This window comes from Equus asinus, chromosome 21, assembly GCF_041296235.1.
Source record: "Equus asinus isolate D_3611 breed Donkey chromosome 21, EquAss-T2T_v2, whole genome shotgun sequence".
NCBI classification, from domain to species: Eukaryota; Metazoa; Chordata; class Mammalia; order Perissodactyla; family Equidae; genus Equus; species Equus asinus.
Window position 1 is genome coordinate 85,246,066 of NC_091810.1, and position 19,140 is coordinate 85,265,205.

General features: G+C 40.3%; 1 protein-coding gene across 1 annotated transcript; it reads right to left on the minus strand.

The window, feature by feature from the left end:
* Positions 1-3,673: 3,673 nt before the first annotated feature.
* LOC106838152 (proline-rich protein 23A-like) lies at positions 3,674-5,620 on the minus strand. Its single transcript, XM_014852072.3, has one exon. The coding sequence runs from the start codon at positions 5,361-5,363 to the stop codon at positions 4,524-4,526; it is 840 nt and encodes a 279-aa protein (XP_014707558.3). The 5' UTR covers positions 5,364-5,620; the 3' UTR covers positions 3,674-4,523.
* Positions 5,621-19,140: the final 13,520 nt, after the last annotated feature.

A 19,140-nucleotide genomic window follows, 5' to 3' on the forward strand; every position in this document is an offset into this window, starting at 1 on the left:
CTCTCCCATATTGATGCTGTAACAATTCTTGGTGATTTCAAACTACGGTCAGATGGTTCTTCCAAAACACTGGCTTATCTCCATCCTGTAGCACTTCTGTGCAATCCAGACTCCGTATCTTACTTCTTAGTCAACATCTCCACTTGGATATGTAACAGGCACTTAAAACGGACATGTCCAAAATTGAGTGTATTTTATTTTCTCTATATCTGCTCCCTCAAGGTCTTTCCAATCTCAGAAAATAACAATTCCATCCTTTTTGTGTTCAGGCTCCAACCCTCAAGTTATCCTTTGACTCTCTCACTTTTCACATCAAGAAATCCTGGTTTGCTAATCTTCAAAATATATCCAACTACATGCCCTTCATATCACTCCTCTTGCTGCTACTTTGCTGTAAGGAAGCACTATTTCTTGTGTGAATTATTGCACTCCACGAAGGCAGATTTTTAACTGTTTTGTTCTTGGCTGTGTTCCTGGAGTTTGGAAAAGTGTGTGGTATGTAGTAGGCACTTAATACATATTTGTTGTATGAATGGATGAATGATTTCTATCTATCATCACATCCGGAGAATTCTCATTCATTATCTCTGTGAACAATGTAACTTCCCTGTTCGCTGATTGTTCACCCTCTCCAGCTCCAACACTCACACGTAGAACTGCTCCCTCTGGCAACGTCTCTTAGTCTCCCTTTCATAGTTTATGTTTTTACCCTCCTCAGCTTTGTGGATGATTTCTCTAGTTCAGTGTTTCCATTTTCAGTTCTGTCTGGACTGTTGCTTAACCCTTTTGTTGTATTGTCCACTTCCAGGTTTGTATATTTAATCCCTACAAGTTTTCTTTAGTTGCCTTTTAAAGCTGCCATATCTTTTGATATTTTTTCTTAGCTACACTTATGTTGTCCACTTTTATGTCCTCAGTCAAATCAAATTTAATAAAAATTATTTTATATCTGCTAATTCATCAATCTCCACCATTCAGGGGACTGGTTCTCCTTTTTCTTGTTTTGAATGTCTTTTGGGTTTATTCTCACTTATGGTGGTTTGTTTCCTTATGTGCTCTTTGATTTTGGATTATGAACTTAGAGTCAGTGGGAAGGTTATGTCTGAGAAGACACTGAGCTCTGGGTATAAGGTATATTCTCCTCAGAGAAGAGTTTTTTACTTCTGCCAGGTCCACCATCTGCCAGGGAATATCTTTTTTTTTTTTTGGTGAGGAAGATTAGCCCTGAGCTAACATCTGTTGCCAATTTTCCTCTTTTTGCTTGAGGAAGCTTGTTGCCGAGCTAACACCTGTGCCCATCTTCCTCTACTTTGTATGTAGGTCACCACCACAGCATGGCTGATGGCTGATGAGTGGTGTGTAAATCCATGCCCGGGATCTGAACGTGTGAACCCTTGGCTGCCGAAGCAGAGTGCACCAACTTAACCACTATGTCACTGGCCGACCCTACCAGGGAATATCTTAAAATAAACTCCCGGCTCCCCCCAGCCGCTAAGAGATTGTGTTTCATTCTACCTGGAGCCAAGGCTGAGACAGATACATTGAAGTCCAATCTCCTTTTGTCCTATGAGTTCTTTTTCTTTTGCTTGTTAGATTGCCAATTGGATGTATCATGTTTTGGAAGCCTGGGATATTTTTCAGCGCTATGCGACTGATGAATTTTATTTTCTCTCCCCCATCAATGGGCTGTTAAAATCAAAGCTGCAGGTCACCACAGAATGTTGAATAGCCCCACATACCCCCTCGTTTCAGCACCCATTTTCCTCTCTGGACTTGTGACACGTCATCATTTTTGGCCTTCCAGGATTTCTCTTATAGTTTTACAAACTGTGATGTGCCTTTAAAATATTAAAATAATCCTTACCCATCAGTTTCAAGAGTGTTGTTTGTGAGGATTTTTTGGACTATGTGGTTCACATATTGCTGAAAATGAACGTCCTCACTCATTTCTAGTGTAGATTATGAGGCTCTTGCGAGAGAAGACACAGTTTTGCAAACAAGGCCATCTTCCCTTTTCAGAATAATCAGATAATTAGGTTGGACTTGTGGCTGATCAATTGCTGTGTTATGTGGGGAAGGAGGAGGGATGGTTGAGTCATGGTGGGAATTGTGGATAAGATGGTAGTACAGGGGGAGTCCCTCTACTGGAAGCAGAGAGCACTGATAGGAAACATTAAACCGTGTTAAATATTGACATCTAATTTCAAAAGAAAGACACAAGCCTCTGGGGACTAGAAATAGAGTAGAAAATCCAATTTCTGAATGGACAGCTAATATTTAGATGTATTTGTGGTACTGAGACTAAAATATATAGTAGCAACTGGGATTTCTGCTTCATTGAGGGGGCTGAAAAATCATCCCATTGCCAATCATCAGAGGTTGAAGAGGGATTGACCACTATTTCATGTTTGTGTCTGTGGTTGATCAAGGAAAGACAGATTGAAGCTGGGAATGGCCACTGTGTGATTGCTTAGAGATTAGACCTGTGACTTTCCAGAGAGACAAGTTTCAAGAGTTCCAAAAGCCTTGGTTCTGAGCTGTGGTCCAGTAAGAAGTGGATACTGTAAAAATTATAACTGTGGGACGCAGAAGATAAATGTGCCCACTCAGTGATGTGCTAACACTGAAAACATGCCCACCATCAAAAGTCACTAAGCACCTGAGACAATCCACTGTGATTAAAAACAAATAATAGGAGATTTTACCTGTGAGGAAATTGAATTAACTGACCTATCAATGTTTAAAAAATTTCAAAACATAAAGGTTGGAATACCATCCATGAAACAAGAACAGGAATTTATGATAGTAAGTGGGGAAGTTTTGAAACAAGAAGAAAGAAGTAAAAATCTTGAAAAGGAAAAAATACAATCTTTGAAATGAAAACTTTCTTACAGAAGCATAAACAGAATACTGGAAACAGTTGATGAAAAATTAGTTAATTGAGTTAAAGAATAAAGGATGCTGGAATTGATCCTCCCCCCCCCAACCCCGGCATATGATACTGAGATGTTAAGAGTCATGGGAGATTGACTGAGTAGGGCCATTATATGTCTTGATTGGACTTCCAGACGTGGGGAAGTATGGGATGTTCCAAGAGACATAGAGCCAAGAGATAGAGCCTAAGATTTTCTGGGTTTTCAGGCAAGAGATAATTTCACATATTGATAGTTAATAAAATTCCATCAAGCCAAAACAAGAATCTACGCCTAGAGACATTATAGTAAAACTGTAGGGCATCAAAGGAAAAGAGACATTTAAAAATATGCCAAAATGAACAGCTGAGTCAAATATAAAAGGAATAACAGCTTGATTGGCATAAGACTTCTTGCCTGCAACAACAACAAATGGCAGAACAATGGGCTGACACCTTTAAAGTAGTTAATATCATTTTAAAATTAAGAATGAATATGTAATAAAGTGTTTTCAGACATACAATACTAAGAGAGTTTACCACACAAAAACTTACCAGACTTACCAAACCAAGATAGTTAGCCACACATAGGATATAGTGGAAAGAACTATTAAAGGATATTCTTCAGCTTGAAGAAAACTGAAACTAGACTTCAGGAGTGGAAAGCAAGTATAAAAAGGGAGAGAAGAATTGGCAAAGCATGTTGGTGAATCTAAATAGTATTGATGTTTTAAAAAATGAAATCATCTTGTTACTTCAGCTTTATCAGTTGTATTTTATTTCTTTTATAAAACGTGAAGCAAATATGGTAATAAATTAACTTTTTAAAATTAGAAGTTCGACTTACATAAGAGAAAACTCAGGGTAGCATTGAAAAGGTATAAAATACTAATGTGGAATAGCCGGAACGCAAACATTTTACATCAGTCTATTGGTTGAAATCATCAGATGAAGGGATTTAAAAAAGAAATACATATCCCAATGCATACTGAAAATATCTGACAAAATCCAACATCTTTCATAAAGGAAAGTGAACCGACTGGAAGAGAACCCCAGCAGGTTAAGAGAAGCTGTGAACAAACATTATACTATTAGGTATAGTAACCCTCAGACTATTTTGCAGTTTTCCAGAAGAGCAGCTGGAAACACCAAGAAAGAGAAAAGTCATGGCTGAGAGTCTTCATAAATTCATGAGAAAGCATACAAGGAAACTCACAGCCTGAGAAATCCAGTGATTTCTTGGTTTGGGAGAAACGGGAGCAACGCTATGATGTTAGAGAAACAGCACAGTTTGAGAGAAAATAACTGATGCCAAACGAGGGGAAATGGAGGGGCCTGAGCAGGATCTTGCAAAGAAGCCCAGACGTCTGAAAACGCATTGTCTGGTATCCCTGGACAGATTTTCGATTTCAAAGATAAGGTCTAGAATCTGCTTTCTCTTCCGGACGTCTTCATCTGCCGCTATAGGCAGTCTGCACGGAAAAAGCAATTGTTTGCACATGAGGTACTCAATAGCCAGGTTGATGGATATTCAGTGTAAAGGACTCTGGGAATCCCATAGGAACCCCAGGGGGTAGCCAGAGTTGTGTGTGCGTGTGCGTGTGAGGGCAGTTCATTCCTCGAAGAGGCGTCTCCGGGCCTTGCGCGGAGGACCAATAGGGCGCGGGGCGCGCGCGTGGGGACCTGGACTCGGAGAGGGAGGCAGAGGTTGGAGGGGCGAGGTGGGAAAGGGCTCCAGAAGGTGGAAGTCCAGGCGGTAGTAGGGGCCAGGAGAGCGTCTCTCTGGACTAGGGGTGGGGGCCCAGGGCGAGGGCTCTGGGACGCGGCCGTGCGGGGAGGGGCCGGACTCCCTTCCAGCCGAGGGGCGGAGCCCAGCGACTGAGCGGGCTGCAGGGGCCGCCCAAGACGGCGGGAACTCAGGGTCGGCGTCCTCGTCGTAGGCCTCGACTTGGGCGGCGACCTCCGGGACAGATGCGCAGAACAATCCCTGCTCGACGGCGGCGTCGTCCCCGGGAGCTCCCCGGAAAGCGGCCGGTTCCAGGCCGAAGGGCGAGTGGGCCTGGCCTCCGGAGCGCTGGTCGCCGGCGTCCAGGAGGGCCTCGGGGACCAGCACGAGGGTGTGATCTCCGAGAGACACTTGCAGGACCGACGTTGGCTCGGGCTCCAGCAGCAGGTCGACGTGGTCCAGGGGCAGCTGCAGGGCGCAGCCCGCGGCCAGGACCACGACGGAGGTGAGCGCGGCCGCGGCCGGGGGCCCCACCAGGTCTTGGAGGCTGGGCGCCGGCTGGGCCTCGGGGCCCGCGGGCTCCTCCCACCGGCGGCGCTTGGCGGGGCCGGGTCCTCCGGGCTGCGGTCCCCACCAGGGCGCAGGGTAGGCGCTGGGGCTGCGGAGCCGGCTGCCCATCACGTCGACGCGCTGCGCGCTTTGCTCCCGGGGCCTGGCGGAGGGCATGGGGGGCCGTGTCCTGCACGCGGTGACAGGTCTGGACGCCAGCAGAGGCGGGCTGCGGGCGGGCGGGGCGCAGGCCGGCGCGACGCGGGCGAGTCGTGGGAGCTCGTGGGGCGCCCCGGGGAGGCCGCGGTCCTGGCTTCTAGGGGAGCCGCGCAGGTGCAGCGCTGGGCCTCGCGCGTTCGAATCTCCTGCTCCGCAAACCGGTCCGTTTGCGCCCCGGACGGCCAATGGTGTTGCAAGTGACGCCTGCCTAAGCAAAGTCGCAAATGTCACGCTAAGCCCCGCCCCTTGCGAGGCTTCACCCCGTGGAGATCGCGGTATCTGTGCAGCCCAATAGCGGCGGCTGTAGGTGGTATGTTGCTGTCGGGAAATACGTTTTTACAGGCCTCTAGGGGGGAAGAATGACGTATGTAACTTGTTCTTAGGAAAAAAGATACCAAGAATAGAACTTCAAACATTGCTCACTTTTCTGGCTAATGTTTTCCTGTGGTTTTGGGCATTTTGGAGAAAAGACCACTCAAATAGACCCCCACTCCCCCACCCCAACCGGACCCATCCAAATGCTTCATGAAATTCCTTTGATACTTGGTCTTTTCATTTCAGGACCAAATAGAAAATACTGATTTCTCTTTAGGAAAAGTTCTGTTTTAATACCAGAGTAAAATGTGGCTCTTTTTTTCCTGAAGGTTAAGGCTGCTCTAAAATTATTAATAATATCAATAAACATTTAAGCAATTTTAATATAATTAAATTGTTTTATTGAGCACTTATTATATGTCCATTATTCTATTGAGTGTTTTAAAAAATGATCTTTTTCTTTAAAAAACCCCAGCACTTTATTGAGGTATGATTGACATAAAGTTGTACATATTTAATGTATACAACTTGAGTTTGGAGATAAGTGTACATCCATCACGACACTCCAAACCATCACCACAGCCAATGCGATGAGCATATCTATCATCTCCAAAAGATTCCTTTTCAGCCTTCACAGCAGCTGAAGCTCAGAGTGATAAAGTAAGTTTTACAAAATGAAATATCTACTTTGTGTTAGATATAGGAATCAGATGTAGACGAATCTGGTTTTAAATCATGGACTCTACTCATATATTTATTGCATACACCTAAAAACGGATCGTTAATTGGTACTATGTGTGCCTTTTCAAATTAATAGGTAATGCCTCCCCCCTTTTTTCAACGTGTTCAAGGAGTTCACACTCCTGTGAGCAGAGTATGTTTCCATTTCACTACATCCTTGCAAACATTTCTTACTGCTAGACTCAAATCTTTTCCAACTTAGTGTAGTGAAACGCTATCTCGTGTTTTCAGTGTGCGTTTCTGATTGCCAATCATGGTGGATCATTTTTTCATATGCTTGTTGGTCATTCTTATATCTTCTTCTTTGAAATGTTCCTATCTTCTATTTCCTTACTTTTTAAAAATTGGGTTTCAGCCATACTGTATACCAGTCATTTATCAAATGTATGTGTAGCGAATATCTCTATCACAGTCTTTGAAGACTTTAGCACTTGATTCTCTATAATTCTCGCCTATTCTACCTCTGGTGAAATTTGTGGTGATTTCAATATTCTCATAGGTTTTTCTCCCCCAAATTGTGGCCTCTTAGTTCTCTTCCTCTTCAACAATTTTGTCCTCCCTCTTACTTCATTGACTCATACTCTTGACCTTGTCATTACTCCAAGTTGTAACCCCTTCATAATCACAACTTCAAACAGTTTATTCTCAGAGAGCACCACCTCCTAACTTCTACCACCTTTTCACGGAAACTGACACCATCGGGTCCTCACTTCCCTCCTTACCCAGAACTTAAATTCCATGGACAGTCATTATAATCACTGCTATGTTTATATGTTCATCTCTCTTTCCTGTCTTCTGCTTTGCTGGTTAAATATATCTGCTACTCTGTGCCAGCACTTGTGCAGCTGAATAGGGCTGAAGAAAAATGCTCAACCCCATTGACTGGTCTCCCTTTATGTTCATGATCACCAGCCTCAGATGGGCTCCTAATACTGTCCACTCATCTTACTGTGTTGCTCTATTCCATTCAACCTCTCGCTCTTCTAGATGAATATTGCATGCTTTCTCTTCTCTCTCCAAACCTCCAATACCTCATCTATTATTTTCACTCCTAGATGGTCACCTTGCTTCTCTTTCACTGAGACAACAGAAGCAATCAGAACGTATTTTCCAGGGCTGGCCCTATGGCATAGTGGTTTGATTTGGTATGCTCAACTTTGGTGGACTGGGTTTGCAGGTTCTGATCCCAGGTGCAGACCTACACCACTTCTCAGTTATGCTGTGGCAGCAACCCACATATATAAAAGTGGGGGAAGGTTGGCACACATATTATCTCAGGGCTAATATTCCTCAGCAAAAAAAAAAAAAAAAATCCAAAATTCCCACAATCACATCTCACCGCAATCACATCTCACCAGGCTCCATTGGGACTATATATTCTGCCTTATCTCCTGTTCCCGTAGGTGAATCGTCTGTGCTCTTAGCAAAGGCCATTTCCTCCACTTGTGCAATTACTCTCATCTCATTTTGCTTCCAAGAACATCACTCTGGCAATTCTCTTATCTCTATCCAGCATCATCAAATTTTAGCTACCTCTACGGTATTAATATCTTCAATATATAATTGAGAGGTAAACTCTTCCATCTTAAAACAAACAGCAACTCTCTTGACATGACTTTCTCCTCCAGTTTCCACATCAATTTGCTCCTTGCTTATACACAAAAACTCTTGAATTAGTCAACTACACTTGCACTCTCTAATTTCCCTCCTCCCACTCTCTCTTGAACCCACTCTCATCAGACATCTGTTCATGCCAGTCGTCCATAAGCACTCTCATTAAGGTCACCAATGATCCCCACATTATGAAATACAGTGGTTAATTCTCAGTCCTTATCGTGAGTTATGAGCAACATTTGACACAGTCATTCACTCTCTCTGTTAAACATTTTCCCCTTGGCATCCAAGATCTCACACTCTCCTGGTCCATCTCTGACTTCTTCTCAGTTTCCTTAGCTGTTTGCTTCTCATTCTGAAGGTTGGAATAGCCCAGGACCCTGTTCTTGGCCTTATCTTTTTTTCTATCAGCCTTCACTGTCTTACTTTAAGTGCCATCTGTATGTTGGTGACTCCAAAATACCAGTCTCTCTCCTGTCCCTTTCTCACAAACATCCAACTGCATTGTCAGCATTTTCTCCTGGATGTCTAAGTCGAACCATCTGCCATTTTCATTTTTGTAGGTCAGAATGGTTGAATATTATCAGTTTTATATACGTCAATCTAATAATAGGCAGTCCAAACTTCAGGTCCAAATTTGAGCTCCTTGTATTTCCCCAAAACTGATCCTTTCAAAGTGTTCTCCATCACAGTAGTTGGCAATTCTTTCCTGTTGTTCAAGCCAAATACTCAGAATTATCCTTGAGAGTCTCTCTTTCACATTTCACATCCATTACACGTGGATATCCTGGACCACACCACTTCTTACCATCCCTCCTGCTACCACCCTGCTGCTACCTTCATCCCTTCAGTGAATTACTGTAGAAGCCTCCAAACTGGCCTCCTGGCATCTCTTCTTTGTCTTTCCAAGCTAATCTCCACACAATAGCTGGAGTGATTCTGTTAAACCACAAGTCAGATCATGTCACGCCTCTTCTCAAACATCTCCAGTTTCACTCAAGGTCAAAGCCAGTGTTTTTATATGGGCCTGCAGGGCTCTATATGATGGGGACTTCTTACCCCCATTATCCGTCAGACGGTACCTGCTTTCACCCTCTCCCTTGCTTCTTCTGATACAGCTCTCTGGCCTCTGCTTTTCCTAGAAATTGACAGGCACACTTACAGATCTTGCAATTGCTCTTCTACCCATCTGTCTCCACACTTCCTCACTTCTTTCAGACCTTGACTCAGACGGCTTCATCTCTGAGGCTTTCCCTGAGCGCACTGTCTAAAATGGCAACTGTGCGCTTAAGGTTTAGACTTCTGCTCAATTTCTGGACCCTGTAGAGCTGCTTAATTATTTTTACAATTTATATCTATGTTTAATATTTTTTCTTGTCAATATTAAATGTCTGTAGGAGGGAAAGAATACTCCCTCCCGTTACTGACTACCATCTTGACCAGAATTCACACAGACACACAGACACACACACACACACACACACACTCTTAAGCTATACCATGTGCCCTCCCATATAGCACAGAGTAGAGAATCAGCAGTTAATCAGCCTTAGAAGAAATTTGGGCTCTGTTGTTTCCTTTGCTGTGCAGAAGCTTTTTAGACTGATGCAAATTCACAGCCTTTTGTTGCCTGTGCTTTTGATGTTCATATCCAAAAAATCATTGCCCAGACCAATGTCAAGAAGTTTTTTCCCTGTTTTCTTCTGTTTCAGGTCTTATGTTTAAGTCATTAATGCATTTTTTGTTGTTGTTGTTATTGAGAAGGATTGGCCCTGAGCTAACATCTGTTGCCAATCTTCCTCTTTTTGCTTGAGGAAGATTGTCACTGAGCTAACATCTGTACCAATCTTCCTCTATTTTGTATGTGGGACGCCACCACAGCATGGCTTGATGAGCAGTGTGTAGGCCTGTGCCTGGGATCTGAACCGTGAACCCCAGGCTGCTGAAGTGGAGAGTGTGAACTTGATCACTCTGCCACCAGGCCAGCCCCTCATTAATCCATTTTGAGTCTGTTTTTGTATATGATGTGAGATAAAGGTCCAATTTCATTCTTCTGCGTGTGAATATCTAGTTTTCCCAACACCATTTGCTGAAGAGGCTATCCTTTCTCTTTTGTGTATTGCGGGCACCCTTGTTAAAGATCAGTTGACTGTAAATGTGTGGGTTTATTTCTGGGCTCTCTATTTTGTTCCATTCATCTATATGCCTGTTTTTATGCCAGTACTGTACTGTTTTGATGATTGTAGATTCACAATATACTTTGAAATCAGAAAGTGCAATGCTTCCAGCTTTGTTCTTGCTCAAGATTGTTTTGGCTATTTGGGGGCTTTTGTGGTTTCATATGTGTTTTATGATTGTTTTTTCTGTTTCTGTAAAGAATGCCATTGGGATTTTGATAGGGATGGCACTGACTCTGTAGATCACTTTAGGTGGTATGGACATTTTAACAACATTAATTCTTCCGATCCATGAACACAAGATGTCATTCCATTTATCTATCTTTAACTTCCGTCATCAGTGTTTTATAATTTTCAGCATACAAGACTTTCACTTCTTTGGTTAAGTTTGTTCCTAAGTATTTTATTCTTTTTGTTTCTGTTATAAATGGGATTGTTTTCTTAATTTCCTTTTGAATAGTTTGTTTTTTGTGTATAGAAATCCCACTCATTTTTGTATGTTGATTTTGGATCCTGCAACTTTACTGAATTTGTTTATTAATGCTAACTTTGTTCTTGTTGACTCTTTAGAGTTTTCTACACGTGTGATCATGCCATCTGCAAATAAAGATAGTTTTGCTTCCTCCTTTCTGATTTAGATGCGTTTTATTTCTTTTTCTAGTTTAACTGCTCTGGCTGGGACTTCCAGTACTCTGTTGAATAGAAGTGGTGAGAGTGGGCATCCTTGTTTTGTACCAGATCTTAGAGGAAAAGCTTTCAGTTTTTCCCCATTGATTATGATGTTAGTTGTGGGCTTTTCATATATGATCTTTATTGTGTTAAGGTAAGTTCCTTATATATCTATTTTGTTGAGAGTTTTTTTGTATCATGAATAGATGTTGATTTTTTTCAAATGCTTTTTCTGCATCTATTGAGGTGATCTTTTTATCTTTCATCCTGTTAATATGGTGTGTCACATTGACTTGTGTATGTTGAACCATCTTTGCATCCCAGGGATAAATCCCATGTGGTCATGGTATATAATCCTTTTAAAATGTTGTCAGATTTAGTTTGTTAGTGTTTTAGTGAGGATCTTTGCATCTATGTTCACCAGGGATATTGGCCTGTAGTTTTCTTTTCTTGTGGTGTCTTTGTCTGGCTTTGGTGTCAGGGTGATGCTGGCCTCATAAAATAAATTTGGAAGTGTTCCCTCATCTTCTGTTTTTTGTAAGAGTTTCAGAAGGATTGGTGTTAATTCTTCTTTGAATGTTTGGTAGAATTTACCCATGAAGCCATCTTGTCCTGTGCTTTTCTTTATTAGGAGGTTTTTGATTACTGATTCAATCTCCTTATTTGCTATTGGTCCATTTGAGTATTCTATTTCTTCTTGATCCAGTTTTGGTAGATTGTATGTTTCTAGGAATTTATCCATTTCTTCTAGCTTATCCAATTTGTTGGTGTATAATTGTTCATAGTAGTCCCTTGAGGTTCTTTTTATTTCTTAGGCATCCACTGCAATGCCTCTTCTTTCATTTACGGTTTTATTTATTTGAGTCTTCCTTCTTTTTTTCTTAGTCAAGCTAAGGGTTTCTCAATTTTGTTTATTTTTTTCAAAAAACCAACTTTCAGTTTTGTTGGTTTTTCTATTTGCTATTTGATTTATTTTTGCTCTAATCTTTATTATTTCCTTCCATCTTCTAACTTTGGGCTTTCTTCTTCTTTTTCTAGTTCCTTAAGTGTAAAGTCAGGTTGATTTATTTGAGATCTTTCCTCTTTTTAAATGTAGGTGTTTATTGCTATAAACTCCCCTCTTAATACTGCTTTTGCTGTATCTCACAATAAGTTTTGGTATGTTGTGTTTTTGTTTTCATTAGTCTTGAAATATTTTTAAAATTCCATTTTCCTTTCCTCTTTGATCCAATGACTTTTCAAGGTTGCTTTGTTTAGTTTCCCCATGTTTGTGAATTTTCTCATTTTTTTATTGTTATTGATTTCTAGTTTCATTCCATCATGGTTGGAAAAGATACTTGGAATGATTTCAGTCTTCTTAAATTTGTTAAGACTTGTTTTGTGACCTATTATGTGAACTATCCTGGAGAATGCCTCGTGTGTGCTTGAGAAGAATATGTATTCTTCTGTTGTTGGGTGGAAAGTTCTGTATATATCTATTCAGTTTATTTCATCTATAGTGTTGTTCACTTCTGCTGTTTCCATATTAATTTTCAGACCAGTGATTTATCCATTATAGAGATTGAGGTACTGGAGTCTCGTACTATTATGGTATTACTATCTATTTCTCCCTTCAGATCTGTCAATGTCTGCTTTATATATTTAGGTGCTTTTATGTTGCGTGCATATGTATTTGTAATTGTTAGATCTTCCTGTTCAATTGATCTTTTTACCATTATATAGTGACCTTCTTGTCTCTTGTGACAGTTTTTGACTTAAATTCTATTTTTTTCTGACATAAGTATAGCTCTACCTGCTCTCTTTTGGTTACCATTTGCATGGAATATCTTTCAACATTTGGGCATCCTTAAATCTAAAGTGAGCGTCTCGTAGATAGCACACAGTTGGGTCTTGTTCTTTTATCCATTCAGCCATTCTACATCTTTTGATTGGGGAATTTAGTCCATTAACATTTAAAGTAATTATGGATAAGTTAGGACTTACTATCGAAATTTTATTAATTGTTTTCTGTCTGTTTTGTAGTTCTCTTGTTCCTCTCTTCTTTTCTTGTTATCTTTCATTGTGGTTTGATGATTTTTTGTAGTGGAGTGCTTTGATTCTTTTCTCTTTATCTTTTGTGTATCTACTGTACTTCTTTGGTGTATGGTTACTATGGGATTTGCATTGAACATTTTATAGTTATAGCCATCTGTTTTAAGCTTATAACTTCAGTCTCTTACAAAAACTTTAATTTTACCTGTCCCACTTTATGTAATTGATAACAGATTTTACTTTTTTCTATATTGTGTTTCCATTAACAAATTTCTGTGATTATAGTTATTCTTATTGCTCTTGTCTTCCTATATATATACTAGTGTTAAAAGTGATTTATGGGCCACCATTACAGTGTTATAATATTCTGCTTGTCTTCAGCAGTGAGCTTTGTACTTTCATTCATTGGTTTCATTTTCTACTTTCATTAATTTGTTTTTTCTTGTTGTTGTTTGCATCTTTTAGTTTCAACTTGAAGAACTCCCTTTAGCACTCCTTGTAAGGCCAGGCTAGTGGTGATAAACTTAGTTTTTGTTTGTGAAAGTCTTTATCTAGCTTTCATTCTTAGGACAGTTTTTCCGAGGTAAAATATTCTTGGTTGGCAGTTGTTTTTCTTTCAATGCTTTGAATGCATCATCCCATTCTTTCCTGGCCTGTAAGGTTTCTGCTGAGAAATCCACTTATAGTCTTATGGGAGCTTCCTTGTATATGACAAGTGCTTTCAAAATTCTCTCTTTGCCTTTTGATAATTCACTTATAATGTGTCTCAGTGTAGACCTCTTTGGAGACTTTTGGGTGTCATGTATCGAGATGTCCATTTCCCTGCCTAGATTCGGGGAGTTCTCAGCCATTATTTCTTTAAATAAGCTTTTTGCCCCTTTCTCTCTTCTCCTTCTGGGACTCTCATAATGTGTGTCTTATTTCAGTTGATAGTTTCTCATAGGTCCTGTATGCTTTCTTCACTCTTTTTCATCCTTTTTTCTTTTTGTTCCTCTAGCTGGATAATTTAAAATGGCCTGTTTTTCAATTTGCTGATTCTTTGTTCTACATGATTGAATCTGCTGTTAAGCTTTAGATTGAATTTCTCTGTTCAGTCATTATGTTCTTTAGCTTCAGGATTTCTGTTTGGTTCTTTTTTATGGTTTCTATTCCCTTATTAAAACTTCTCATTTTGTTCATGTATTATTTCCCTGATTTCATTTAGTTGTTTACCTGTGTTCTCTTGTAGCTCATTGAGTTTCTTAGAGATGATTGTTTTGAATTCTTTGTCAAGTAGTTTGTGGATCTCCATTTCTTTAGGGTTGGTTACTGGATTTTATTAGTTTTCTTTTGGTGGTGTCATGTTTCCTGATTCTTCATGATCCTTGTAGACTTGCCTTGGTGTCTCTGCATTTGAAGGAGCAGAAACCACCTCTAGTCTTTACAGATTGGTTTTGCCAGGTAAAGACCTTCTCCTACCAGGTCCTCAGACTATTGGGACTGCCTCTGGGACTGTAGTCAAGCAGGGCTGGAGCTGGTCACAGGGCTGCTTTAGGGTCTGCAGTTGGGTTAGTAGTCAGTGGGTCTGTTACTGGGGGCGCCAGTGGACATCGCTCCTCCTGGGCCCCTTGGTGGATGGGGTTGGTGTGAGGACTACCGACAAGTAGGGCTGGAGCTGAGTTCATAGGGAGATGGTACAGCTTTTGGATCTGCAGCCAGTACCACACTACAGTCAGTGGGCCTGCCACGGGGGCCTGCCTTCTCCAAGTGACCCTTCTTGGTCTTGTCCTCTAATAGGGTTTCACAACTTCCTACCTGGTCCCAGTTCCAAGGCCCCCACAAAGTGACTTTTGACCACGGATGGCAGCCAAATTGTTTGTGTGTGGGGAAGAGTGCTGTGGACTTCCTATTCTGGCCTCTTGCTGACATCACTCCTTAGCTGTCTGCTTCTAAAGATTGGATGCTACTAGAGGATCTCTGAGAATCCTCACTTTGATGTCCCCTATTGGAATAAACTTTCAATTTTATGGAATTCTGAATTGTTTCTTTACTTCTGAAATGTGAACACAAGGACTGACGCTCTTGAGTTTTACTGCTATATTGATTGTTAACAGTACCCAATAAGGTCTCTTCCAACAAGATTCAAGAACAGTTTTTCTCTGAAATCTCTTCCAATAGGTGAAATCTCTTGGCTAAAGATCATGAAGAGGCTTTTTAGGAAGATGTAGTTAGAAGGTGGACTTAACCTTCTCACTGGTGATAGGACTCGGTATAGTATATGAGTCTCTTGCAATATTTTGCCATGTCTGCATACAATAGGGCAGAGTGTAGTGTTGCAGGCGAAATCCCTCAGTGAGTGGGCTTTCCAGTTACCAATTCATAGGGCATAACAAATGTGTCCCCAAGGGGGTGGAATGTAAGGGCTCATAAGGGCTAGGAGGAGTACATTTGGCTAAGGGAGTGCAGAGGTTTCTTAAAGTTTTGCTGGTTTTAATTTAAGGATGCCATTGGTGCTGTTAACCTTTCTAAGAGATCGTGGGTGGTAAGGACAGTGTAGTTTTTGAGTAAGGGTCAATGCCTTGCAGAATTCTTTTATAATGATTTCCGTAAAGTATGTGCCTTAGTTACTTGACATAAAAGTTGGTATGCACCAGGTTGGAAACACACTATCAAGCAGTTTTTCAGTGACTGTAAGGGCTGTAGCTTTTCAGCCGGGAAATGATTCCACCCATCCTGAAAACAGACATACAAAAACTAAAACATATTCAAATCTCATGGAGGGTGGAAGCTCGATAAAAATCTTTATGAAGCTGTTAAAAGAGTCCTTGAAGCTTTGGTTCCTGGCTATGTCCCATCTTTACAGTTTTTCCAGAATTATGTTGTTGACAGGTGACACATGACATAGAAATAACCTTAGTTGTCTTGAAAAAATATTGTGGTAAAATACACATAACATAAAATTTCCCACCCTAACCATTTTAAGTGTACAGTTCAGTAGTATTAAGTATATTCACATTTTTGTGTAACTAATCTCCAGAACTTTTTCATCCTGCAAAACTGAAAGTCTATACACTTTAAATAACAGCTCCCCGTTGCCTCCTCTCTCCAGCCCCTGGCAACACCATTCTACTTTCTGTTTCTATGAGTTTGACTACTCTGGATACCCCACATAAGTCAAGTCATACAGTATTTGTCTTTGTGACTGGCTTATTCACTTAGCATAAAGTCCTCAATATTCATCCATGTGGTAGCATGTGTCAAAATTTTCTTCCTTTTTAAGGGCGAATAATATTCCCTTGTGTGGTTCTACCACATTTTGTTTATTCATTCATCCTTCTATGAATACTTGGGTTACTTCCACCTTTTGGCTATTGTGAATAATGCTGCTATGAACATGGGTGTATGGTTATCTCTTTGAGACTCTCTTTTCACTTCTTTTGGAAATATACCCAGAAGTGTAACTGCTGGATCATGTAGTTCTATTTTTAATTTTTTGAGGAACTTCCATACTATTCTTTATCATGGCTGGACCATTTTACATTCTGACAATGACAATGACAACAGTGCACAATGGTTTCAATTTTTCCAAATCCTTGACAACACTTGGTGTTTTCTGTTTTTTTTTTCCCTATAGCAGCCATCCTAATGAGTGTGAGGTGACATCTCATTGTAGTTTTTGTTTGTTTGTTTTTGTGAGGAAGATTGGCCCTGAGCTAACATCTGTGCCAATCTTCCTCTTCACTGTAGTTTTGATTTGCATTTCCCTAATGATTAGTGATGTTGAACATCTTTTCATATGCTTCTTGGCCATTTGTATATTTTCTTTGGAGAAATGTCAACTCTTTTGCCCACTTTAAAATCAGGTTATTTATTATTTTGCTGTTGAGTTGTAAGAGTTCTTTATATATCTGAATATTAACCACATATCAAATATGCAAATATTTTGCAAATATTTTCTCCATTTCATAGGTTGCCTTTCACTCTATTGATTGTGTCTTTTGATGCACAGAAGCTTTTAATTTTGAGGTAGCCCAGTTTATCTATTTTATTTTTGTTGCCTGTGCTTTTGGTATCATATCTGAGAAGTCATTGCCAAGTCCAATGTGATGAAGCTTTCCCTTTATGTTTTCATCTAAGACTTTTATAATTTTAGGTCTTATGTTTAAGTCTTTGATCCATTTTGAGTTACTTTTTGTATATGGTGTAAGGTAAGTGTCCAGCTTCATTCTTTTGCATGTGGGTGTCAAGTTTTCCCAGCAAAATTTGTTGAAAAGACTGTCCTTTATCTATTGAGTGGCCTTGGCACTCTTGCTGAAAATTGCTAGACCATATGTACAAGGATTTATTTCTGGGCTCTCTGTTCTATTCCATTGGTCTATATGTCTGTTGTTATGCCAGTACCACACTGTTTTGATTACTGTAGCTCTGTAATAACTTTTGAAATCAGGAAATGTCAGCACTGTAACTTTATTCTTCTTTTTCATGATTGTTTTGGCTATTGGTCCCCTTGAGATTTAATATGAATTTTAGGATGGATTTTTCTATTTCTGCAAAAAAAGATTGTTGGCATTTTGATAGAGATTGCATTAAATATGTAGATTGCTTTTGGTGGTATTGACATCTTAACAATATTAAGTCTTCCAATCCATGAACATGGGGTGTTTTTCCATTTATCTTTAGTTTCTTTCAGCAATATTTTGTAGTTTTCAGTGTACAAGTCTTTTGCCTCCTTGATTCATTTTATTCCTAATTATTTTATTCTTTTGGATGCTATTGTAATCAATTGTGTTTTTTTAAAGGTTTCCCCACCAATGTTGATTTAAGATATAATGAATTTGTCTATACAATGATGAGTCATTTCATGGAGAAATTTAGCTAAGATCCATGAGAAATCATCTGGTGTCACCAGGCAGCCATCTTGAGAACACCAGAGATGTGAAATGTACAACCAGATTTTTTTCATTCTTCCTTTTCAGAGGTTAATCATGATATTATATAATAGCCTCTTTGAATCCCTTCAGATTTATGGGATCATAATTTTGATTAAGGCTGCTTCTTTGGCATAATGATCTGCTAGAGCGTTTCCTTTAGCTTCCATATTATCTAGTTTTGCATGGGCTTCAACCTTTCTAGTAGCCACCTCTAGGAAGTAGGAGTACATCTAAAAGTTCCATGATGTGTCCATTTTTGACGGGATACCAGCAGAGGCGAGAAACTCCTTTTGTTTCAAAGCAGCCCAAAGCCATGTACTACTCCAAAAGCATGCCTGCTCTCTGTGTGTTTGCTTTCTGGTCTTTGGCTAGTTGACAACCTGTAGTAAATGCAGTAAGTTCTGCCATCTGGGCTGATTCTCCCTCAGGCAGAGGACTATATTCTAAAGGAGAGTTTCGATTAGTGATAATATAGCCTGCTCGATAACCTCCAGTTTCAGTTTCGAGGTATGATCCATCAACAGATAATCTGAGGTCAGGGTTCTCAGTAGGAGTCTCTGGTAAACCTGAGGGAGGTATAGAGCGTTCTGTAACTGAAGAAGGTCATCGTGAACTTCCCCTTTGTTGGGTGGAGGCAGGAGAGTGACAGGATTCAGGGTGTTTCAGTGGTGGATGGTAATGTGAGAGGGAGAGAGAAATAGAATCTCTCATGATATTAATTGCCTGGTTGAAAGTGTGTGTTCTGTCAGTAGTAATGTCTGTACTGGATGAGGAACCGTGAATTCCAGAGGGGAGGGTGGAACTAGTTCAGCAGAAGCTTCAACAAATTTTGTAGTGATGCTATTGCTCTAAGACAAGGGGGATAAACCTTTCCAAATGGGTCAAGGGTCAGGCTAGAGTAAGCGATGTTTTTGGTTGTTTGAGTGTTCTTTAGAGGTTGAGTAATAAATAAACACTGAGCTGGCCATTTTAGTGATGTATAGAACTTGCCTTGGACAGACGTCTTCTAACAAGGTCCTCATTTATTGTACGTCAAGCAAGTTCCTTTTTCCTTTATGTCATGAAAATATCAACCTGGTTTAATGTATGCTCTTTAAAAAATCTTATCCCTGAAGTTAACTTCTCTAATGGGTCTTTTTTTCTTCCTTACCTTAAAAAAATTAATATATTTATTTTTTAGGACAGTTTTCTGTTTACAGAGAATTGAGCAGGTAGCACAGAGTTCCGGTATAGCATCCTCCCCACACCCAGTTTCCCCTGTTATTAACATCTTGCATT